The sequence below is a fragment of the Vulpes lagopus genome, chromosome 15 (assembly GCF_018345385.1).
Source record: "Vulpes lagopus strain Blue_001 chromosome 15, ASM1834538v1, whole genome shotgun sequence".
Classification (NCBI taxonomy): domain Eukaryota; kingdom Metazoa; phylum Chordata; class Mammalia; order Carnivora; family Canidae; genus Vulpes; species Vulpes lagopus.
This window is the reverse complement of record NC_054838.1, coordinates 25,483,639-25,502,265: the sequence shown is the minus strand read 5'-3', so window position 1 is coordinate 25,502,265 and position 18,627 is coordinate 25,483,639. Positions and strand designations below refer to the sequence as shown.

Genomic DNA, 18,627 nt, shown 5'->3' with positions numbered 1-18,627 from the left:
GAAATTTCATGGGTTTTATACCTTATCAAGTATATTCTAAAATATGGAAATTTAAACAAGTATATAAGAAAATAGTTCCAAAAATATAAGAAAAGACATACAGCATTCCAGATGTAAGAACTTCTTATAGAACTATAAGCGCTGTATAGAACATACAGCATTACCAGATGTAAGAACTTCTTATAGAACTATAAGTTACTTGCTCAGTTGGAAGGACACATGATTCTTGATCCGGGTTTGTGAGGTGGAGCCCCACTGTTGGGTGTAGGGATTACTTAAGAAAAAGAAAAAAAACTATGAGCACATAATTGTGTTGGTGGAACAGAATATAGTCCAGAAGTAATTCCAACTGAATGAAAGAATGTAACATTTTAAAATTGTATTTATCATATTTTTATATATAATGTATTAAATTTAAAAATAGTGACACTACATCGGTAACTTCATGGTGAAATGAGTCTGGTTTATTCCTCTTTTTCTGATGATGGTATAAATTCACATTAGATCTGCAAAACAGTTTGACATTCTGTCTCAAGAGCCATAAAATTACTGCAGACCATTTACCTCGGTAACCATACTCTTAGGAACTTATCCTAAGGAAATACCATAAAAAGAGAGGGGAGCTGTATGCCAATGTCTACTTATGGAAATACACTTTTAGTGTTGAAAAAATGAAAATAAGTTACTCAACAATATTAAGATTATAGTCTGTTAGTGGAATATTTTGTTTCCATAAAAGATAAAATTACACATAGTTATGATTGTGTAGCTGCATGGAAAAATGGATTTTTCATAATCAATGCCTGGGAAAGACTAAGGAAAAATGAAAACAGTTGGACTTAGGATTCTAGGCGGGGTTTTTCCTATTTTTAAAATTGAGATATAATTCACATGTCATAAAATTCACCCCTTTAAAGTATACAATTCACTAGTTTTTAATATGTTCACAGAATTTTATAACCATCACTACTATCTAATTCTAGAGCATTTTATTACCCTAAGAAGGAGTACTTTGCCCATTAGCAGTCATTCCCCTTTTCACCTTTCTGCAGTCCCTGGCAACCACTAATTTAACTTCAGTCTCTAAATATTTGCATGTTCTGGACAATTCATAGAAATGAAATAATATATTATGTAGCCTTTTCTAACTGGCTTCTTTCATATAGCATAATGTTTTCAGGGTTCATCTTTGTTGGGGCATGTTTCAGTACATTATTCCTTATAATGGCTGGATAATATTCCGTTATATGGATAGACCACATGTTTATCCATTCTTCAGTTGATAGACATTTGGATTATTTCCACCTGACTCCTATGAATAATGGCAGCTTCTATGAACATTTATGTATAAGTTCTTTTGTAAACACATTTTCATTTATCTTGGTATATACCTAGGAATAGAATTGCAGTCATAGGAAAAGTATGTTTAACTTTAAGGAACTGCCAGACTGTTTTCTAAAGTGGCTGCATCATTTTTTTCCCGTATTTAAATATCCATTGATACAGTAATACTTGTGTGTTTTTTATTTAAATGTCATTGGGTTTGTTGGAAAATTGTATAGAGCATTGGAGGCAGAAGTCAGATTTTAAAAGATTAGGGAATAAAGAAATCAATTAGAGATTAGCAATTAGAGATTTGCTTGCCAAATAAATGTCAGTGAAGGGAGGGAGAGGTGGTGTGATCTAATGGAAATAGCACTAGAGCTTGGACATGGAAAAACAGTTATGGACAATGGAGAAACCAGAACAGAAATGGCTACAAAATAATTCTGGTGTTCACTTGTCCTCTCTGAGCTTCCATATTCTATTTTGTAAAATGAACATACTAAAATTTTACTTCACAGCATTGTTGTAGGGATTTTTTTTTTTTAAGATTTTATTTATCCACGAGAGACACACAGAAAGAAGCAGAGACATAGGCAGAGGGAAGAGAAGCAGGCTTCACGCAGGGAGCCTGATATGGGACTCGACCTGGGGAATCCAGGATCACGCCCTGAGCCGAAGGCAGACGCTCAACCGCTGAGCCACTCAGGCATCCCGGATTATTTTCTTTTTAAAGAGTTTATTTATTTGAGAGAGAGTCAGAGACACAGGCTAGAGGGAGAAGCAGGTTCTCCGTGGGGAGCCTGATGCCTGACTCGATCCCAGGACCCCAGGATCACAACCTGAGGCAAAGGTTCCCGTCTGGAACCCATCTGGACGCAGGCGCGGGTGGAGCTGAGGCGGGAGGGGAGTGGACGCTGCTGGCAAGGATGGTGCTGGAGAGCATCGTGAAGGTGCAGTTCCAGGCGTACCTAAAGCGGCTCCCAGTGCCCGAGAGCATTACCGAGTTCGTCCGGCTCACAGTTTCAGAATGGCTTCGGTTACTGCCTTTCCTCGGTGTACTTGCACTACTTGGCTACCTTGCAATGTCCATTCCTCCCGAAGAAAAAACAGCAGAAGGATAGCTTGATTAATTTTAAAATACAAAAGGAAAATCCCAAAGTGGTGAATGAAATAAACATTGAAGATTTGTGTCTCACTAAAGCAGCTTACTGTAGGTGTTGGCGTTCTAAGACGTTTCCTGCCTGTGATGGTTCACATAATACACACAATGAATTGACAGGAGATAATGTGGGCCCACTAATACTGAAGAAGAAAGAAGTATAATAGTTATGAATTAGGATTGAATTAAGTTGTGTGCTGTAAAATCCTATAACAATATTTTTTCATTTTTTAATGTATAGAAGATCTTTTAAATGGTAGTCTTAATTATTGCTACTGGTTGAGTAATTATTTCTGCCAATTTATTTTCTTCTACACTACTGTTTATATTTGATACTTTGTGTATTCAAATGGTCATTTATATAGAAATTAAATTGTACAACCCTTTCATTCTTAAAAAAAAAAGGCAGGCAACCCTGTTGTAGGGATTAAATGATATTTAAAAATATGGAAACACTTAACATCTTAACGTCATATTTAAGCATGTGATGGGGGACATGCCAAATTTACTTGAACTTGAGAGGACATGACTGATAGTGGGTAGCAGAATTCAAAAGTTTTTTGGTACTAGTTTAGAAGAGGGGTTGATACACTGCCTGGTGCTCCATATCTGGCTTTCTAACTAAAGATAGGTTTTACATTTTCAAAAGGTCATTTATTTATTGTTTAAGATTTTATTTGAGAGGGTCGCCTGTGTGGCTCAGTGGTTGAGCGTCTGCCTTCGGCTCAGGGCGTGATCCTGGGGTTCCAGGATAGAGTCCCACATCAGGCTGACTCTATGGAGCCTGCTTCTCCCTCTGCCTGTGTCTCTGCCTCTCTCTCTCTGTGTCTCTCATGAATAAATAAAATCTTAAAAAAAAAAAAAAAGATTTTATTTGAGAGAAAGAGAATGCTAGCAGGAGGAGGGGCAGAGGGAGAGAGAGAAGCAGACTCCTCCCTGAGCAGGGAGCCCTATGCAGGACTTGATCCCAGGACCATAAGAATCATGGCCTGAGCCAAAGGCAGACACTTATCCGACTGAACCACTCAGGTGCCCCTTAAAATGTCATTTAAAGAAGAAGAATATGCAATAGATAAAGCCTAAAATATTTATTCTCTGTCTCTTTGCAGAATAAGTTTGCTGACTTCTTTTTAGAATATTATGATTTGTTTGTAGACCAAAGAGAAGCAAGTGAAGAAATAAATTGAAAATAAGAGGATAATTGAGCCAGTAAAATCATGAAGAGAATTAAATAGGAATGAGTTTCTATCATGAACACAATTGCTAGGGTTTCATTGGGATGGAGGAATTATAACCAAGAGGCATGGAGGAGGAACATTTTGAGATAGACAAAATTGAAGGGGTTTCATTCTGATCATTTTCTTATCAACATTTGTTGTATGTCTATCTTCCACATGTTAGGCATTATGTATTTTATTTCACTTTAACTTTTTGTGTTGTTTTTCCTAAATAGAGATATGCCAAACAGTATCTTATATATATAAAATACATAAATAACCACACAGTGAACACCTATGGTCTCCTTACCCAGGCTAAGAGATATTAGTAGTACCCTTTTGCAGAGATGTGTTCCACTATGTGGATATTCCATAATTTATCTATTTGCCAGTTGGTGGACATTTGAGGTTTTTTTTTTCCTTACCACTTTTTTGCTGCTTATAAATAAAGCAATTCTTTGTATAGACACATGTTTTTATTTTGGGGGAGGGGAAATATCCAAGAATGGAATTACTGAGTCATGGTTAACTTTTTAAGAAACAACCAAACCATTTCAAACCATTTTCATAGGGGTGGTGTGACTTTATTCCTATCGGTAGTATATAAACATTCTCCACATACTTGCTAGCACTTGGTTTGGGTAGTCTTTTTAATTTTTGTCATTCAGTGAGTATGTACTGCTATCTCACTGAAGTTTTAGTTTGGATTTCCTGATGATTAATCTATTGAGTATTTTTTCATAGGCTTTTGGGCTATTTTATCTTCTTCAGGGATTCACAGGCTGTAACTTCCAAGGCAAATCTGACTCACTCAACACCTATATTTGTAGATTAGTTTTATTAGAACATAGCCGTACTTATTCATGGTGGTCGATGGCAGTTTTCATGCTGCAATAGCAAAGTTGAGTACAGTAGTCCCCATTTGTCTGCAGTTTCTCTTTTGGTGGTTTCAGTGCAGTCAGGAAGCAGTCCTGACTTATCCTCAGAAGTTTGATAGTAGCCTATCACTATGTCACAATGCTTATGTCATTCACTGCACTTAATCTCATCATGTAGGCATTTTACCATCTTATCACTAGAAGAAGGATGAGTACAGTATAACATATTTTGAGAAACCACATCCACATAATTTATTTTGTTATTGTTATTAATTTCTTACCATGCCTAATTTATAAATTAAACTTTGTCATACTTATATAAGTATAGGAAACATAGTGTATATATATATATATGTATATATATTCTATATATATGTGTGTGTGTGTGTATATATATATATATATATATATATATATATATATATATATGATTCAGAACTATCTGCAGTTTCAGGCATCCATAGGGGTCTTGGAATGTATCCCCTGTGGATAAGGGGGAGCTACTATAATTATGACAGAGACTGTATGGTATGCAAAGCCTAAAATAACTCTCTGGCTTCATAGGAAAGGAAAAGTAATCTGTACATCTCATGGTTCAGCTTTAAATAGTATACATGCTCAAATAGTAATTTCAGTTAGATCAATAATCAGTGTTTATAGTATAGCTAGATGAGCAGATTGGAAGATGAGGTGGTAGATGGATGTGGGATTGAGCTAAATTTATATCTTCCATATTAAGTCAAAAGATAATGCCTGAAAACTGAGGGAGGATCAATATGTGACATAAATATAAGGACATTATTTGGAACTATAGAAGTAAATACCCTAAGAATCAGGGGCAGGAGTTGAAAGTAGCTGCCTCTCAGAAAAGAAAAATATGGAGGTCTATGTGAGGGGCTCATTTTTGTAATAAAACTGTTTGACTCTTTACATGAATGCAAAATATTAGTTTAAAAATAACTTTTGGGGAAAAAAATAACTTTTGGGGCCCCTGGGTGGCTCAACTGGTTGTCAAACTCTTGATTTTGGCTCAGGTCATGCTCTCAGGGATGTGGGATGGAGCCCTGCATTGAGGTTTCTCTCCCTTTGCCCTTCCCTGAGTGTGCTTTCTTTCTCTCTCTCTCAATCTCCCTCTCTCTAATAAATAAATAAAATATTTTTTTAATAAAAATAACTTTTGAAAAATAACACATAGTGAGTGATGGAGTTCTTGTCATACCACTGACTTGCTGTCCCCCAAAACAGTCATGAATTGACTAAATATGGAATCCTTCTTGTCAAATGGTAAATGAAGCCAATGGACAGCTGATAGACTGGAAGATGAATAGAGGTGACTTTAGACTGTTGCTATAAAGATCAGGTTCCGTCAGACCTCAAGAAGACAGATGCATAGTTACTAAAGGAAAACAGAGATTATGGAGTTAGAACAATTTTAAATAATAAGGGCCAAGCTGGCTGGAGGTTGCTCAGAGTACTTTGACAATAAAGATCATCGGAACCAAGCTGACCAAGAAAGGAAGCTTTTCTGTATTCTATTATTGGTATAGGTCAGATGTTGAAAATAACAAGTCAAACAGACTGACGACAAGAAAAATCAACTGCCAGAACACTTGAGTGGTTGGTTCAGTGGTTGAGCGTCTGCCTTCAGCTCTGGGTGTGATCCCAGAGTCCTGGGATCAAGTCTCAATTCCGGTTCCCTGCAGGGAGCCTGCGTGTCCCTCTGCCTATCTCTCTGCTTCTCTCTGTGTGTCTCTCATGAATAAATAAATAAAATCTTTTAAAAGAAAAAGAAAAATCAACCATAAATATAATAAACTTTAAAAAAAAATACCAAACTTGTGGTACCTGGCTGGCTCAGTTGGAGGAGCATGCAACTTGATCTGGAGGTCAGAGTTTGAGCCCCGTGTTGGGGGTATAAATTAATTTTAAAAACTTAAAAAAAAACCTCATATGAGCATGTAACATAATACATACATATATATGATTATTTTAAATTGAAATTAGAAAAAAACTTAATTATAAATTCTTTGCTTTTGAAATCCATTCCTTTGATATGATTAAAAACTCAATACTTTTTCTTCTCTACCAGGTTTTCAATACCAGATGTTTTATATTTGATGAGCATTACAGCATTTTTTAAAAACCATGTAAGAGGGATACCTGGGTGGTTCAGTGGCTGAGCATCTCCCTATGGCTCAGGTCATGATCCTAGGGTTCTGTGACTGGACTCCCGCATCAGGCTCCCTACAGGGAGCTTGTTTCTCCCTCTGCCTATGTCTCGGCTTCTCTCTCTGTGTCTCTCATGAATAAATAAATAAAATCTTTTAAAAATAAAACCATTTAAGAATAAAATTTAGTTTTTATTCAGTTTCATGACAAAATAACTGTTCACAAACATGGCTGCCTTTATTTCCAAACAAAGGCAGAATCTTGGCACAAAAGTTGGATTTTATTTCTAAGATATTCTTAAAATTTAAGATATTCAAGTGTATTTAAGCTTAAATATTGTACTGCACTGCATTAACTTCCATGTTGCACTGTCAGTATAAATTGAGAAAGGCAAATTGAGCAGTGTTGGTTTTCATAACATTGCAAATCAAAAAAAGTCTTTTTGGGATGTTGGTCTTTACAGTTTTAGAAATATATTTCATACTGTCACTTTGATGTCTGGAAACCCTGTTTTAGCATAAAAAATACAGAAAAGTGGGATAGATGGTTCCTTGCCAAATAAATTTTCCAAAGATAGAATCATAAAAAAATGAATAAATTGAATCACATATTATATAGTTCTTTGTGAATCCACTTGGAGATAAGTCATTGAGTAATTTATATAACCTCTCGTGTCAATTAAAATAGTCCTGTATTTGATCAGTACTTCCTGGTGATCTGGGGTGGGATTTCTCCTGGAAAACATAAACCAGATGACTTCTTTTAACAAGCAAAAACTTTTAACACCACACAGAGCTTCATATATATATGTGTGTATATACCACCTAGTATTCATGTAGTAAAAACAGATTGTAATACTGCTAGTATTCATACCACCTAGTATTCATACCACCTAGTATTCATATAGTAAAAACAGATTGTAGTACTGCTGATCCAGTTTATCAAGCAAAACGCTGACCGCAGTAGTTTAATTTATATGTTAATTATATATGTATATTGTTTGATTTTTTTTTTTTTTTAATTCATGAGAGACCGAGAGAGAGGCAAGAGACATAGGGAGAGGGAGAAGCAGGCTCCCTGTGAGGAGCCTGATGCAGAACTTGATCCCAGGACCCTGGAATCATGACCTGAGCCAAAGGCTGATGCTCAACCACTGAGCCACCCAGGCAGCTCTGCGTTAATTTTTAGCTTTTAAGATGAAGTAAACAAGATAGTAGGTTTATGGTTCTTTGTCTTGGCAAAATGTTGCACTTTGAATTTAAATTTTGAAACAAGTCTATTGTCAACTAAAAGAATCATCCATTGTTATCAATCTTTAATAAACTTTTTAAGACCTTCCTCAGTTGGAGAAATACCATTTCCTCAATTTGTTTGCCATGAGCATCTCCTCCAAAAGTTTTTAACTCGGGTAAAAATTCTCATTGATACTTTAAATAAACACAGCTGTCAGCGAGTTGTTTTTATTTGTGTTCTCATCAACTACAAAGAAAAGTACAAATTATTTAATGTTTTTACTCAGCTTACCTTGTAAGTTTATGGCCTACTGCTAACATTGGGAACACCTATAATTTTAATTATACCTACATATGCAAATGTTTATTATTCACAAATTCGGCTACATTCTTTAATACATGTTATCATCTATAAGAGACTTTTGTACCTTAAAATTTTTTATCTTAAATACATAATTTCCTGTCACAGGAGTACCACTTATTTTATTCATTTTAATAATCTAACTAAAATCTGTTCCTTTCTATTTATTCCATTTTTATCATCTTTTCTACATAGTAATTATCATCCTACTGTAGTTTGTTTCATAATGCTGTCTTTGACGATTACATTTTTCCCCCTGGCAGTCACATTTTCTTTGGTTTATTTCACCATTAGGAATAGTCTTTTCCACAAAGAAATATGCCTTATATTTCTTTTGAAAATCGTAGGTCTCTAGTTCTCTCTTTCATGGACACAAGAAATATTTCACTTTCCTCTTGATTCTACCTTAAGGGACACAACAGCCTATGGAACCCAAAGACAGGGATAGTATAAACTCTGTACACATAAATTTGACAATTTAGATGAAATTGATCAATTCTTTGAAAATGACAAACTACCAAAAATCACTCCAGATAAAATACGTAACCTGAATAGACCTGTAATTATTAAGGAAATGGCTTTTGCAGCTTAAATACTTCCAAAAAATAAATCACCAAGCCAAGATAATTTCACTGGTGAATTCTTCCAAACATTTATTTTTTTTTAATTTTATGTATTTATTCATGAGAGACACAGAGAGGCAGAGACACAGGCAGAGAGAGAAGCAGGCCCCATGCAGGGAGCCCAATGTGGGACTCTATCCCAGGTCTCCAGGATCACGCCCCAGGCTGCAGGCGGCGCTAAACCGCTGAGCCACCCAGGCTGCCCTCTTCCAAACATTTAAAAAAAGATATAGCACCAATTTTGTACAATTTTTTTCCAGAAAATAGAGAAAATACTTTTCAACTTATTTTATGAGACTTCCACCACCTTGATAGCGAAATAGAGGACAGTACAAGATTTAGACCAAAAAATAAGCCTAAAAATCCTCAAAAAAATATTAGCAAGTTGGGTCCAGCAGTATATAAAAGAGTAGTAAGACCATGTCCAAATGGGGTCTAATCTCAGTATTTGAAAATCAGCCAATGTGACAAGCCATGTTAATAGAATACTACTAAATAAGTAAAAAGACGTGAACTACTGATACACGAACCATGCTGATGAATCTGAGAGGCATTATTCTGAGTGAAAGAAATCCATCTCAAAAGATAATATACTGTAGGTTTCCATTTTCATGACATTTTCAAAAAGCCAGAACTATAATGGTTGAGAATAGATCAGCTATTGTTAGGGATTAGAGGTGAGGAGAGTGTGATAGTCCCAGGGAGTTTTTTGGAGTAATGGAAGTGTTCTCTGTCTTGGTTATGGTAGTGGTTAAATGCATCTATTCATAGGTTAAAAATATCCATTTTATTATAAGAAAGCAATATTTTTAAGTGAGATGATAAACAATAGTTAGTGCTCTGCCTCATTGGGACATGGCTGGGGACTTTTCAAATTGGACCATGTACCCTGACTAAAGCTATTAGTCTACTTGAGCTAATTTTTGTCACATTGTAATGGAGACCCAGCATTGTTGGATCTTCTGATTTTTCAAGAGAACCAGAATTCCAAAATTTTACATAAAATCTGGTATTTTAAAGCATTGTTAAATAATTTTTAGTTTAAAAACTAAACAGTTTTTAAAGTGATCTTTTTATATATATATATAAATTTTATTCATGAGAAACACACAGAGAGAGAAAGAGAAAGAAGCAGAAACATAGGCAGAGGGAGAAGCAGGCTTCACACAGGGAGCCTGATTTGGGCTTGATCCTGGGGCTCCAGGATCATGCCCTGGGCCGAGGGCAGGCGCTAGACCACTGAACCACCCAGGCGTCCCTGTTAAATAATTTTTAAAAATTTTAAATGCTATGTTGACCAGCATAAGACTGAAAAATAGGCATACTAATGTGCTATCAGTGATACTGATAGATGTTATGTAGATAATTTTAGACAGCTTAGTCCTGAAGAGAGCCTTGTCATTAAGAGAAGAATATGAACGTCCTTAGGGTTGCTCGATTATGGATGTGAGAATCTTATGGTAAATTTGTGGTATTCATGGATAGCATGGGCTTCTGAAGAGATGTGCTATGTTTAGGTGACAGAATGATGGTCTGGGGAAGGTACTAGGAAGGAGTAAGTCAACTTCCCTTCTCTTGGCTAGTAAAAGAAGTAGTTTCCATTGGAGAAGACTGTGGAGAAATTAGGACATTTTAAGAAAGATGTTCAATTGAAGTGGTAAGGTAGTTTGTATAAAATAGAAATCCTACAGGGCTCCATGAAGGGGTTGGCAGAGGAGTGAGCACAATGATAAACATGATTGGGAAGGAGCATGACTGAGGTGGATAAGAATGATGATCTAGGAGATGAATACAGGAATATATTGGGTACATTATGTGGAAGCAGAGGTGTTAGGAGTGAAATCCTTTGGACTTGTAGGAAATCCTTCTATTGTTCTACAGTATTCTATTTTATACCTCTAAAGCTTAACTAATGTTCTTCCCTTTGCCTGGAATGTTCTACCTCAACCTCCCTTAGCCTTATCTGTATCATTCGTATTTAAGATTCTAAATCCAGATGTATATATTTCACTTCTGGAAACTGTCCCGGGTGTTCCTCACCTCTCCCCCAAGTTCAGATTCCTCTTTCTCTTACCACCCAATACACATCTCTACCTCAGAGCTCACCATTTTGTATTAAAAATATTTTTTTAAGTTCCCCTATAAGGTTCTATGGTCAGGGTCCATGTTTTATTCATCTCTTTGCCTCAGACAGGTAGCACAGAGCCTTGTGCTGAGCTAGTATCAACAAATATTGTTAATTGAACAGAGGAGTTAAGCTAGCACATGTTTTGATTACAAGATTGTTGTGGCAGGAACCTAGACTTTCTTCTTTCTTTAAGGACAACTGGTACTATAGACCTATAAGCTGTTTTGTGTTTGGTTCAGATCTACTTAGAGAAAAAGCAAAACTCAGTAGCCAGACAGCAGGTCATTATTAAGGCCAGGGACATATGCCTTTATTCTCAGTGTCATCTTTGTTTCTAAAATATAGTGGCAGTCTTTTGAAAAAATGATGAATGGTAAGGGAATACTTTCTGACATTTACATTGGGCAGCCAGGACTTTATGCGATGCTGTTATAGCGATCACTACGCAGAGTATTTATCCAATGGCATTCCTGTCATTTGTGTTTGTAGAAAATCTTGATGGTGAATAGATTTAAAGGACTTTGTTACCTGGTTCAAGAACAAAATTCTCATCAAGACCCAAGTGTATTTTATGGAGTCTGTACCTTGGCAGTTTCTCTGTACAAATTATTCCATTGACCTTTCCAAAGACATCTTAAAATATCTAACTGCAACCTTTCCTTTTTGTGTTAGGCCCTTCATCATTATTTGACTCTTTGGCTGCTTGGACAATTCCTTCTGCTTTCTCTGTCATTATAATTGAACTTTCAACACCATTATTCTTTTCTTTTGTGATATATTCTTCAATTTCTTTCCTAAAGCTTTGTTTTAGACTCTACTTTTTAAATAATTTGTTCTTCCATTAGACTTTTCAGAGGTCTGGAAAGCCATTTAATAGAGAACCTGAACTCAACAGGAATGAGATGATAAAAGAAAATTCAAGTGATTACTTTTCATATTAGTGTTTCTCCTTCTTTACCCTGCCTCATCTCCAGCATAGAACTAGGGTCTTAGTTTTCTTAAATAACCAACAATAAGGATATGGAAGGTGTTGTTACTCTCTTATTCATCAGACATAAGAATTAGGCATTATTAAGCATAATATACCAAGTGCCTATGACTATTTGTCCATACAAAAATGAAAAAGACAAGTTCATACCTTCAAGGAATTAAAATTGAATCAGGGTAATGAATAAGCTAGAAGTGACAAATATCTCCTGTAAGCCTCTGCTTTTTTTTTTTTTTTTTTTAACTTCCGAATAGAACAATATCCTTTCCTGACAGAGTTATATCATCACATGAGCCTCTCTGGGTGAGGAACTTAGCACACCTTATGGCCCATAGTAAAGAGTTCAGTAAATGGGGGTTATTTTGATGGACCAGCAGAAGCATGAAGAAGAGAGTGGCCATGACATCTCTACTTGGACACGGAGAAGTTTTCACAGGGGCACTTGGGTAGTGCAGTTGGTTAAGCATCTGCCTTTGTCTCAGGTCAAGATCCCAGGGTCCTGGGATCAAGCTCTGCATCTGACCTCTGGCTCTCTGCTCAGTGGAGAGTCTGCTTCTCCCTCTTCCTCTGCTCCCCCCCAACTTGTGCTTGCTCATGCTCTTTCTCTTAAATAAATAAAGATCTTTAAAAACCTAAGAAAAGTTTTCACAGAGAAAGTAATATTGAAGGAAATTGCATATACAAGGCATAAGAGAATGAAACATAAGGTACATCTAAAGAACCCTAAATAATTGATATATCTAGGAGAGAGGGATGGAGGAGGGGAGCAAAGTGAGAAGTGAGGCTTCTGCAGGAATTTGAATTTGATCCTACAAAGAATGGGGACCATTAATTTATATTAAGTAGGGAACGTTAAAATGAGTCGCTATAAAAGAAAATTTGTGATATATTACATGTATATCTCTTTCAGGTCTCACTTGCCCTAGAGCCTCTGTCAGAAACTTATAACAGCTACAATCCTCTTCCTACCCCTGATGTGACAGAAAATGTACATTTATCTGAGCAGGAATTCAGAGAATATACTGAACCCAGCAGCACCCAGTTTCTGGTTCCATCAAGGCCTCATAAGATGCCTATCACCAAAATTGATGGAAAAGAGTTAGCAGCTAACAATAGTAGATCAACCACTCCAAGGTAATTACCAGAGTCTGTCAACTAACTCCCACTGTACTCATAATTTCTTTCCTTTATTTGTGTTTGGATAAAAGACTAAAAGTAGTCATTTCTTCAGCAAATAAATATCAAGTACCCACTGTGTGCCTGGTCTAGTACCAAGTACTGGGAATAGAAATTAATAAGAGACAATTCTTGTCTTTGAGGACTGCTCACAATCTGGTGGGGAGGCCAATGATGCAGATACGTAAGTATAAGTCATGTACAGATGCTATGATAGGGAGAAAGAGGGAAAGGGCACTATTTCATGAAACAGGATGGAGCGAGAGAAAGATTTTTATTTTAAATAATTGCAAAGCATTTGCTCTGTGTCAGGCTCTGTACTGAGCTCTTTCTTTTTTTCAAGATTGATTTGTTTGGGAGAGAGAGCACACACTTGCATGTGCTTAAGTGGAGGGAGGGGCAGAGGATCTTCAAGCAGATTCTCCTGAGCATGGAGTCCATTCAGACTCCAACATGGGGTTCGATCTCATGACTTAAGATCCTGACCTGGGCGGAAAACAAGAGTCAGACATGTAACTGACTGAGCCACCCAGGCACCCCAACTGAGTTCTTTATTTCATCGTCATACTTGAGCCACAACCATACAACTGTAGATAGAACATCTATTATTTATTTCATTTGGGAAATGAAAAACAGATTTCCAAAGTTTAAGCTACACTGCTGTAAACTACTGATACTAAAGTAGTTGCTAAAGTTCTCCTTTGTTTTATAACAGGGGAAAGGACCACTTGTACTTTGCAGAGAACTCTGATACAATAAAGGACTCTTTCTTTGGATTACAACACCATCCTAATTCAGGACAGAGTTTAGAGTCTATGACTCTGAAAGGCAAGGCCCCACGGAAGCAGATGTCCCTTCTTAACAGTTCTGAATTCCAGCCTCAAATTAGAACAGTGGCCAAGAGTCACAGTGACTCATGCATTCTTTCTTCAAACAACCCCCCTACCAAGGACCTTCTTTCAGGTATGTATGTATTTGTGAACCAAGTCTAAGCTATATTTATTGGGATTACTGTTTGTTAGCCAGTCTTCAAAGAGAACCAAGCCTTCTGTTTGAAATAAATAACCAAATAAAAGTGAGTGATTTCACTATAGTTTAGAATTGCTCACCATTTAGACAGCTCTATTAAACCAGTAAGTTATTACTAAATAATTACTGGGTGCTTCCAATTATAGGTTTAGGGAAGGAGTCATTTAAAATGAACCTGGATACAGGGGAAAAGTGTTTATGATAAATTATTCTTTATTTTTTCCCAAATAATTCAAGGCAAATGCAGTTTTTATCTCATCAGCAAATTTACTTGTGCCACCATACAGAGGCTAGTACTAAATCTGTTTCACATTCTGAAAATTCTTGGTCTCAGTGGGAATATTCAGTGCACAGCAACTGCTAATCTTAAGCCTGGGAATTAAATATGACTTACAGCCAAGCAGAAGTAGGAAGCAGTTAGTTTACCTGTACAAGGGCTTAGACTGAAATAAAGAAATCCAAATAGGATTATTTGGGAGTAGTAGTATAAAAGCAATTTAGATAACCTTACATTACATGTAATGCTCAACCATTTATCTCTGTGACAGCGGGGGCATAACAATTTGTCTCCATCTTTACAAGCAAATTTCCAAAGTAGAAAAGCTGCAGCATTAGTAGAAAAATCTTTAAAATAACTATGTGGGTACATAATTTACATTAGTAAGGATTTTTTTTCAAGAAGACATCCTTCATATTTTTTAACTGAAATGTCTGTGAGCACTTATTTTTGAAAATGTACTCTGATTACAATCTATTAATTTTATTTTTTTATTATTTTATTTTATTTTTTTAAGATTTATTTATTTATTCATGAGAGGTACAGACTGAGAGAGAGGCAGAAACACAGGCAGAGGGAGAAGCAGGCTCACTGCAGGGAGCCTGATGCAGGGGACTCATCCAGGATTCTGGGATCATGACCTGAGCCAAAGGAAGGCGCCCAACCGCTGAGCCACCCAGGCGTCCTTATTCTTTTATTTTTAAAAAAATTTTATTTAAATTAAATTAATTAATACATCATGTATTATTAGTTTCAGACATAGAGTTCAGTGATTCATCAGTTGCATGTAATACCCAGTGCTCATTCGATAAGGTGTCCTCCTTAACGCCCACACCCAATTTCCCCATTCCCCCACCCACTTCCCCTCCAGCAACCCTCAATTTGTTTCCTATAGTTATTAATTTTAATCTTCAGTGAGATCCTATGCCACATTAACAAGAACAGATCATTCCACTATACAATCTACAATTAGTTCACACCTGGAATATTTTATGTAGGCACCAGACTTTGAGAAAGATATTTGAATACTCATTAAGCAGTTACTTTTTAGTACCTGTCAAATGTCTGGCATTCTTCTAGGTGTCAGGGATACAGCAATTTAAGTGAAAAAAAAAAAAAAAAAAAAAAAAGCAAATTTCTGTCTTATGGATCTTGTATTCTACATGGGGAGACCAATAATAAACTGGACAAATAAGTGAGTATGTAGTGTTAGATGGTGATAATGGCAGTGGAAAAAACCAAGCAGGGCACATAGAGGAGGGGATGTTAGTTTTACATAGGTTGGCAAATTAAGGCCTCATTAAGAAAGTAACAGGAGAGTAAAGATCTAAAGAAGATGAGTTCCTTCTGAGGAGAGTAACTAAGTTTGTGAGGGGACTACCAAGAGATTTTTAGCTTCACAAAAACAGCTACCGTTTATTGAGCATTCATTATGTGCTAACTACTATGCCAAGTGCCTTCTACACATAATCTTAAAAAAAAAACAAGTGAAGAGGACAGGAGAGCTCCGTACTGGAGAAGCAGGAGCTTCACCAATCTTCCCGGGCGGAAAGGCCTCGCAGAGACTTGGAGCAGGACCCCAGGAGGGGGGGATGCCCTCAGGCTCCCTGGGACAGTAACAGACACCTGCGCCCTGGGGAGATGCGCGGAGCTCCCTAAAGGGCTGCAGCGCGCACGGCGGGACCCGGGACCCGGAGCAGCTCGACGGGGCTCGGGCGGCGGCTCCACGGAGGGAGCTGTGTGGCCGGGAGCACGAATCCAACAGTGCAGGCCCTGGAACACAGGGCGCCGGGGACACAGCCCAGGATCCAACCTCCCCCCGGGACAGGCAGAGGCCGGGAGGGCCCAGGACCGCAAGGACGCTCCTGCCCCGAGCTGAGCAGATCAGCGGCCCGGCCCCGGAGCATCCAGGCCCTACAGATGGAGAGCTCCAGAGATACTGCGGAGCTGACTCCAGGGCTCCAGAGCTGGCTGCCACCACTGGAGTTGTTCCTCCTGGGGCCTCACGAGGTAAACAACCCCCACTGAGCCCTGCACCAGGCAGGGGGCAGAGCAGCTCCCCCAAGTGCTAACACCTGAAAATCAGCACAACAGGCCCTTCCTCCAGAAGACCAACTGGACGGACAAGTTCCAAGGGAAGTCAAGGGACTTAAAGTATACAGAATCAGAAGATACTCCCCCGTGTTTTGTTTTGTTTTGTTTTGCTTTTTGATTTGTTTACTTCCCCCACCTCTTTTTTTTCCTTTCTGTCTTTTTCTTTCTCTTTTTCTTCTTTTTTATATTTTTCTTCCTTTTTTTTTCTCTTTTCTTTCCTTCTTTCTCTCCTCTCTTTTTCTCCTTTTCGCAATGCAGCTTGTTTTTGGCCACTGTGCACTGAGCAAAATGACTAGAAGGAAAACCTCACCTCAAAAGAAAGAATCAGAAACTGCCCTCTCTCCCACAGAGTTACAAAATCTGGATTACAATTCAATGTCAGAAAGTCAATTCAGAAGCACTATTATACAGCTACTGGTGGCTCTAGAAAAAAGCATAAAGGACTCAAGAGACTTCCATGACTGCAGAATTTAGATCCAATCAGGCAGAAATTCAAAATCAATTGAATGAGATGCAATCCAAACTAGAAGTCCTAACGACCAGGGTTAACGAGGTGGAAGAACGAGTGAGTGACATAGAAGACAAGTTGATGGCAAAGAGGGAAACTGAGGAAAAAAGAGACAATTAAAAGACCATGAAGATAGATTAAGGGAAATAAACGACAGCCTGAGGAAGAAAAACCTACATTTAATTGGGGTTCCCGAGGGCGCTGAAAGGGCCAGAGGGCCAGAATATGTATTTAAACAAATCATAGCTGAAAATTTTCCTAATCTGGGAAGGGAAACAGGCATTCAGATCCAGGAAATAGAGAGATCCCCCCCCTAAAATAAATAAAAACCATTCAACACCTCGACATTTAAGAGTTAAGCTTGCAAATTCCAAAGATAAAAAGAAGATCCTTAAAGCAGCAAGAGACCAGAAATCCCTGACTTTTATGGGGAGGAGTATTAGGGTAACAGCAGACCTCTCCACAGAGACCTGGCAGGCCAGAAAGGGCTGGCAGGATATATTCAGGGTCCTAAATGAGAAGAACATGCAACCAAGAATACATTATCCAGCAAGGCTCTCATTCAAAATGGAAGGAGAAATAAGGAGCTTCCAAGACAAGCAGGAACTGAAAGAATATGTGACCTCCAGACCAGCTCTGCAAGAAATTTTAAGGGGGACTCTTAAAATTCCCCTTTAAGAAGAAGTTCAGTGGAACAATCCACAAAAACAAGGACTGAATAGATATCATGATGACACTAAACTCATATCTGTCAATAGTAACTCTGAACGTGAACGGGCTTAATGACCCCATCAAAAGGCACAGGGTTTCAGACTGGATAAAAAAGCAGGACCCATCTATTTGCTGTCTACAAGAGACTCGTTATAGACAGAAGGACACCTACAGCCTGAAAATAAAAGGTTGGAGAACCATTTACCATTCAAATGGTCCTCAAGAGAAAGCAGGGGTAGCCATCCTTATATCAGATAAACTAAAATTTACCCCGAAGACTGTAGTGAGAGATGAAGAGGGACACTATATCATACTTAAAGGATCTATCCAACAAGAGGACTAAACAATCCTCAATATATATGCCCCAAATGTGGGAGCTGAAAAATATTTAAATCAATTAATAACCAAACTGAAGAAATACTTAGATAATAATACACTTATACTTGGTGACTTCAATCTAGCTCTTTCTATACTCGATAGGTCTTCTAAGCACAACATCTCCAAAGAAACGAGAGCTTTAAATGATACACTGGACCAGATGGATTTCACAGATATCTACAGAACTTTACATCCAAACTCAACTGAATACACATTCTTCTCAAGTGCACATGGAACTTTCTCCAGAATAGACCACATACTGGGTCACAAATCGGGTCTGAACCGATACCAAAAGATTGGGATCGTCCCCTGCATGTTCTCAGACCATAATGCCTTGAAATTAGAACTAAATCACAACAAGAAGTTTGGAAGG

The 18,627-nt window shown here is 37.6% G+C and overlaps 1 protein-coding gene and 1 pseudogene across 3 annotated transcripts in view; both read left to right on the top strand.

Moving 5' to 3' along the window:
• The window catches only part of C2CD3 (C2 domain containing 3 centriole elongation regulator), a 149,725-nt gene that overhangs the window by 8,786 nt on the left and 122,312 nt on the right, over positions 1-18,627 (top strand). For all 3 annotated transcript variants that reach the window (XM_041729982.1, XM_041729980.1, XM_041729981.1), the window contains exons 4-5: positions 12,992-13,215; positions 13,973-14,220. In XM_041729982.1, the coding sequence (XP_041585916.1) occupies positions 12,992-13,215; positions 13,973-14,220 (472 nt within the window). The remainder of the gene's footprint in view (positions 1-12,991; positions 13,216-13,972; positions 14,221-18,627) is intronic.
• On the top strand, positions 2,138-3,027 carry LOC121476246 (annotated as a pseudogene).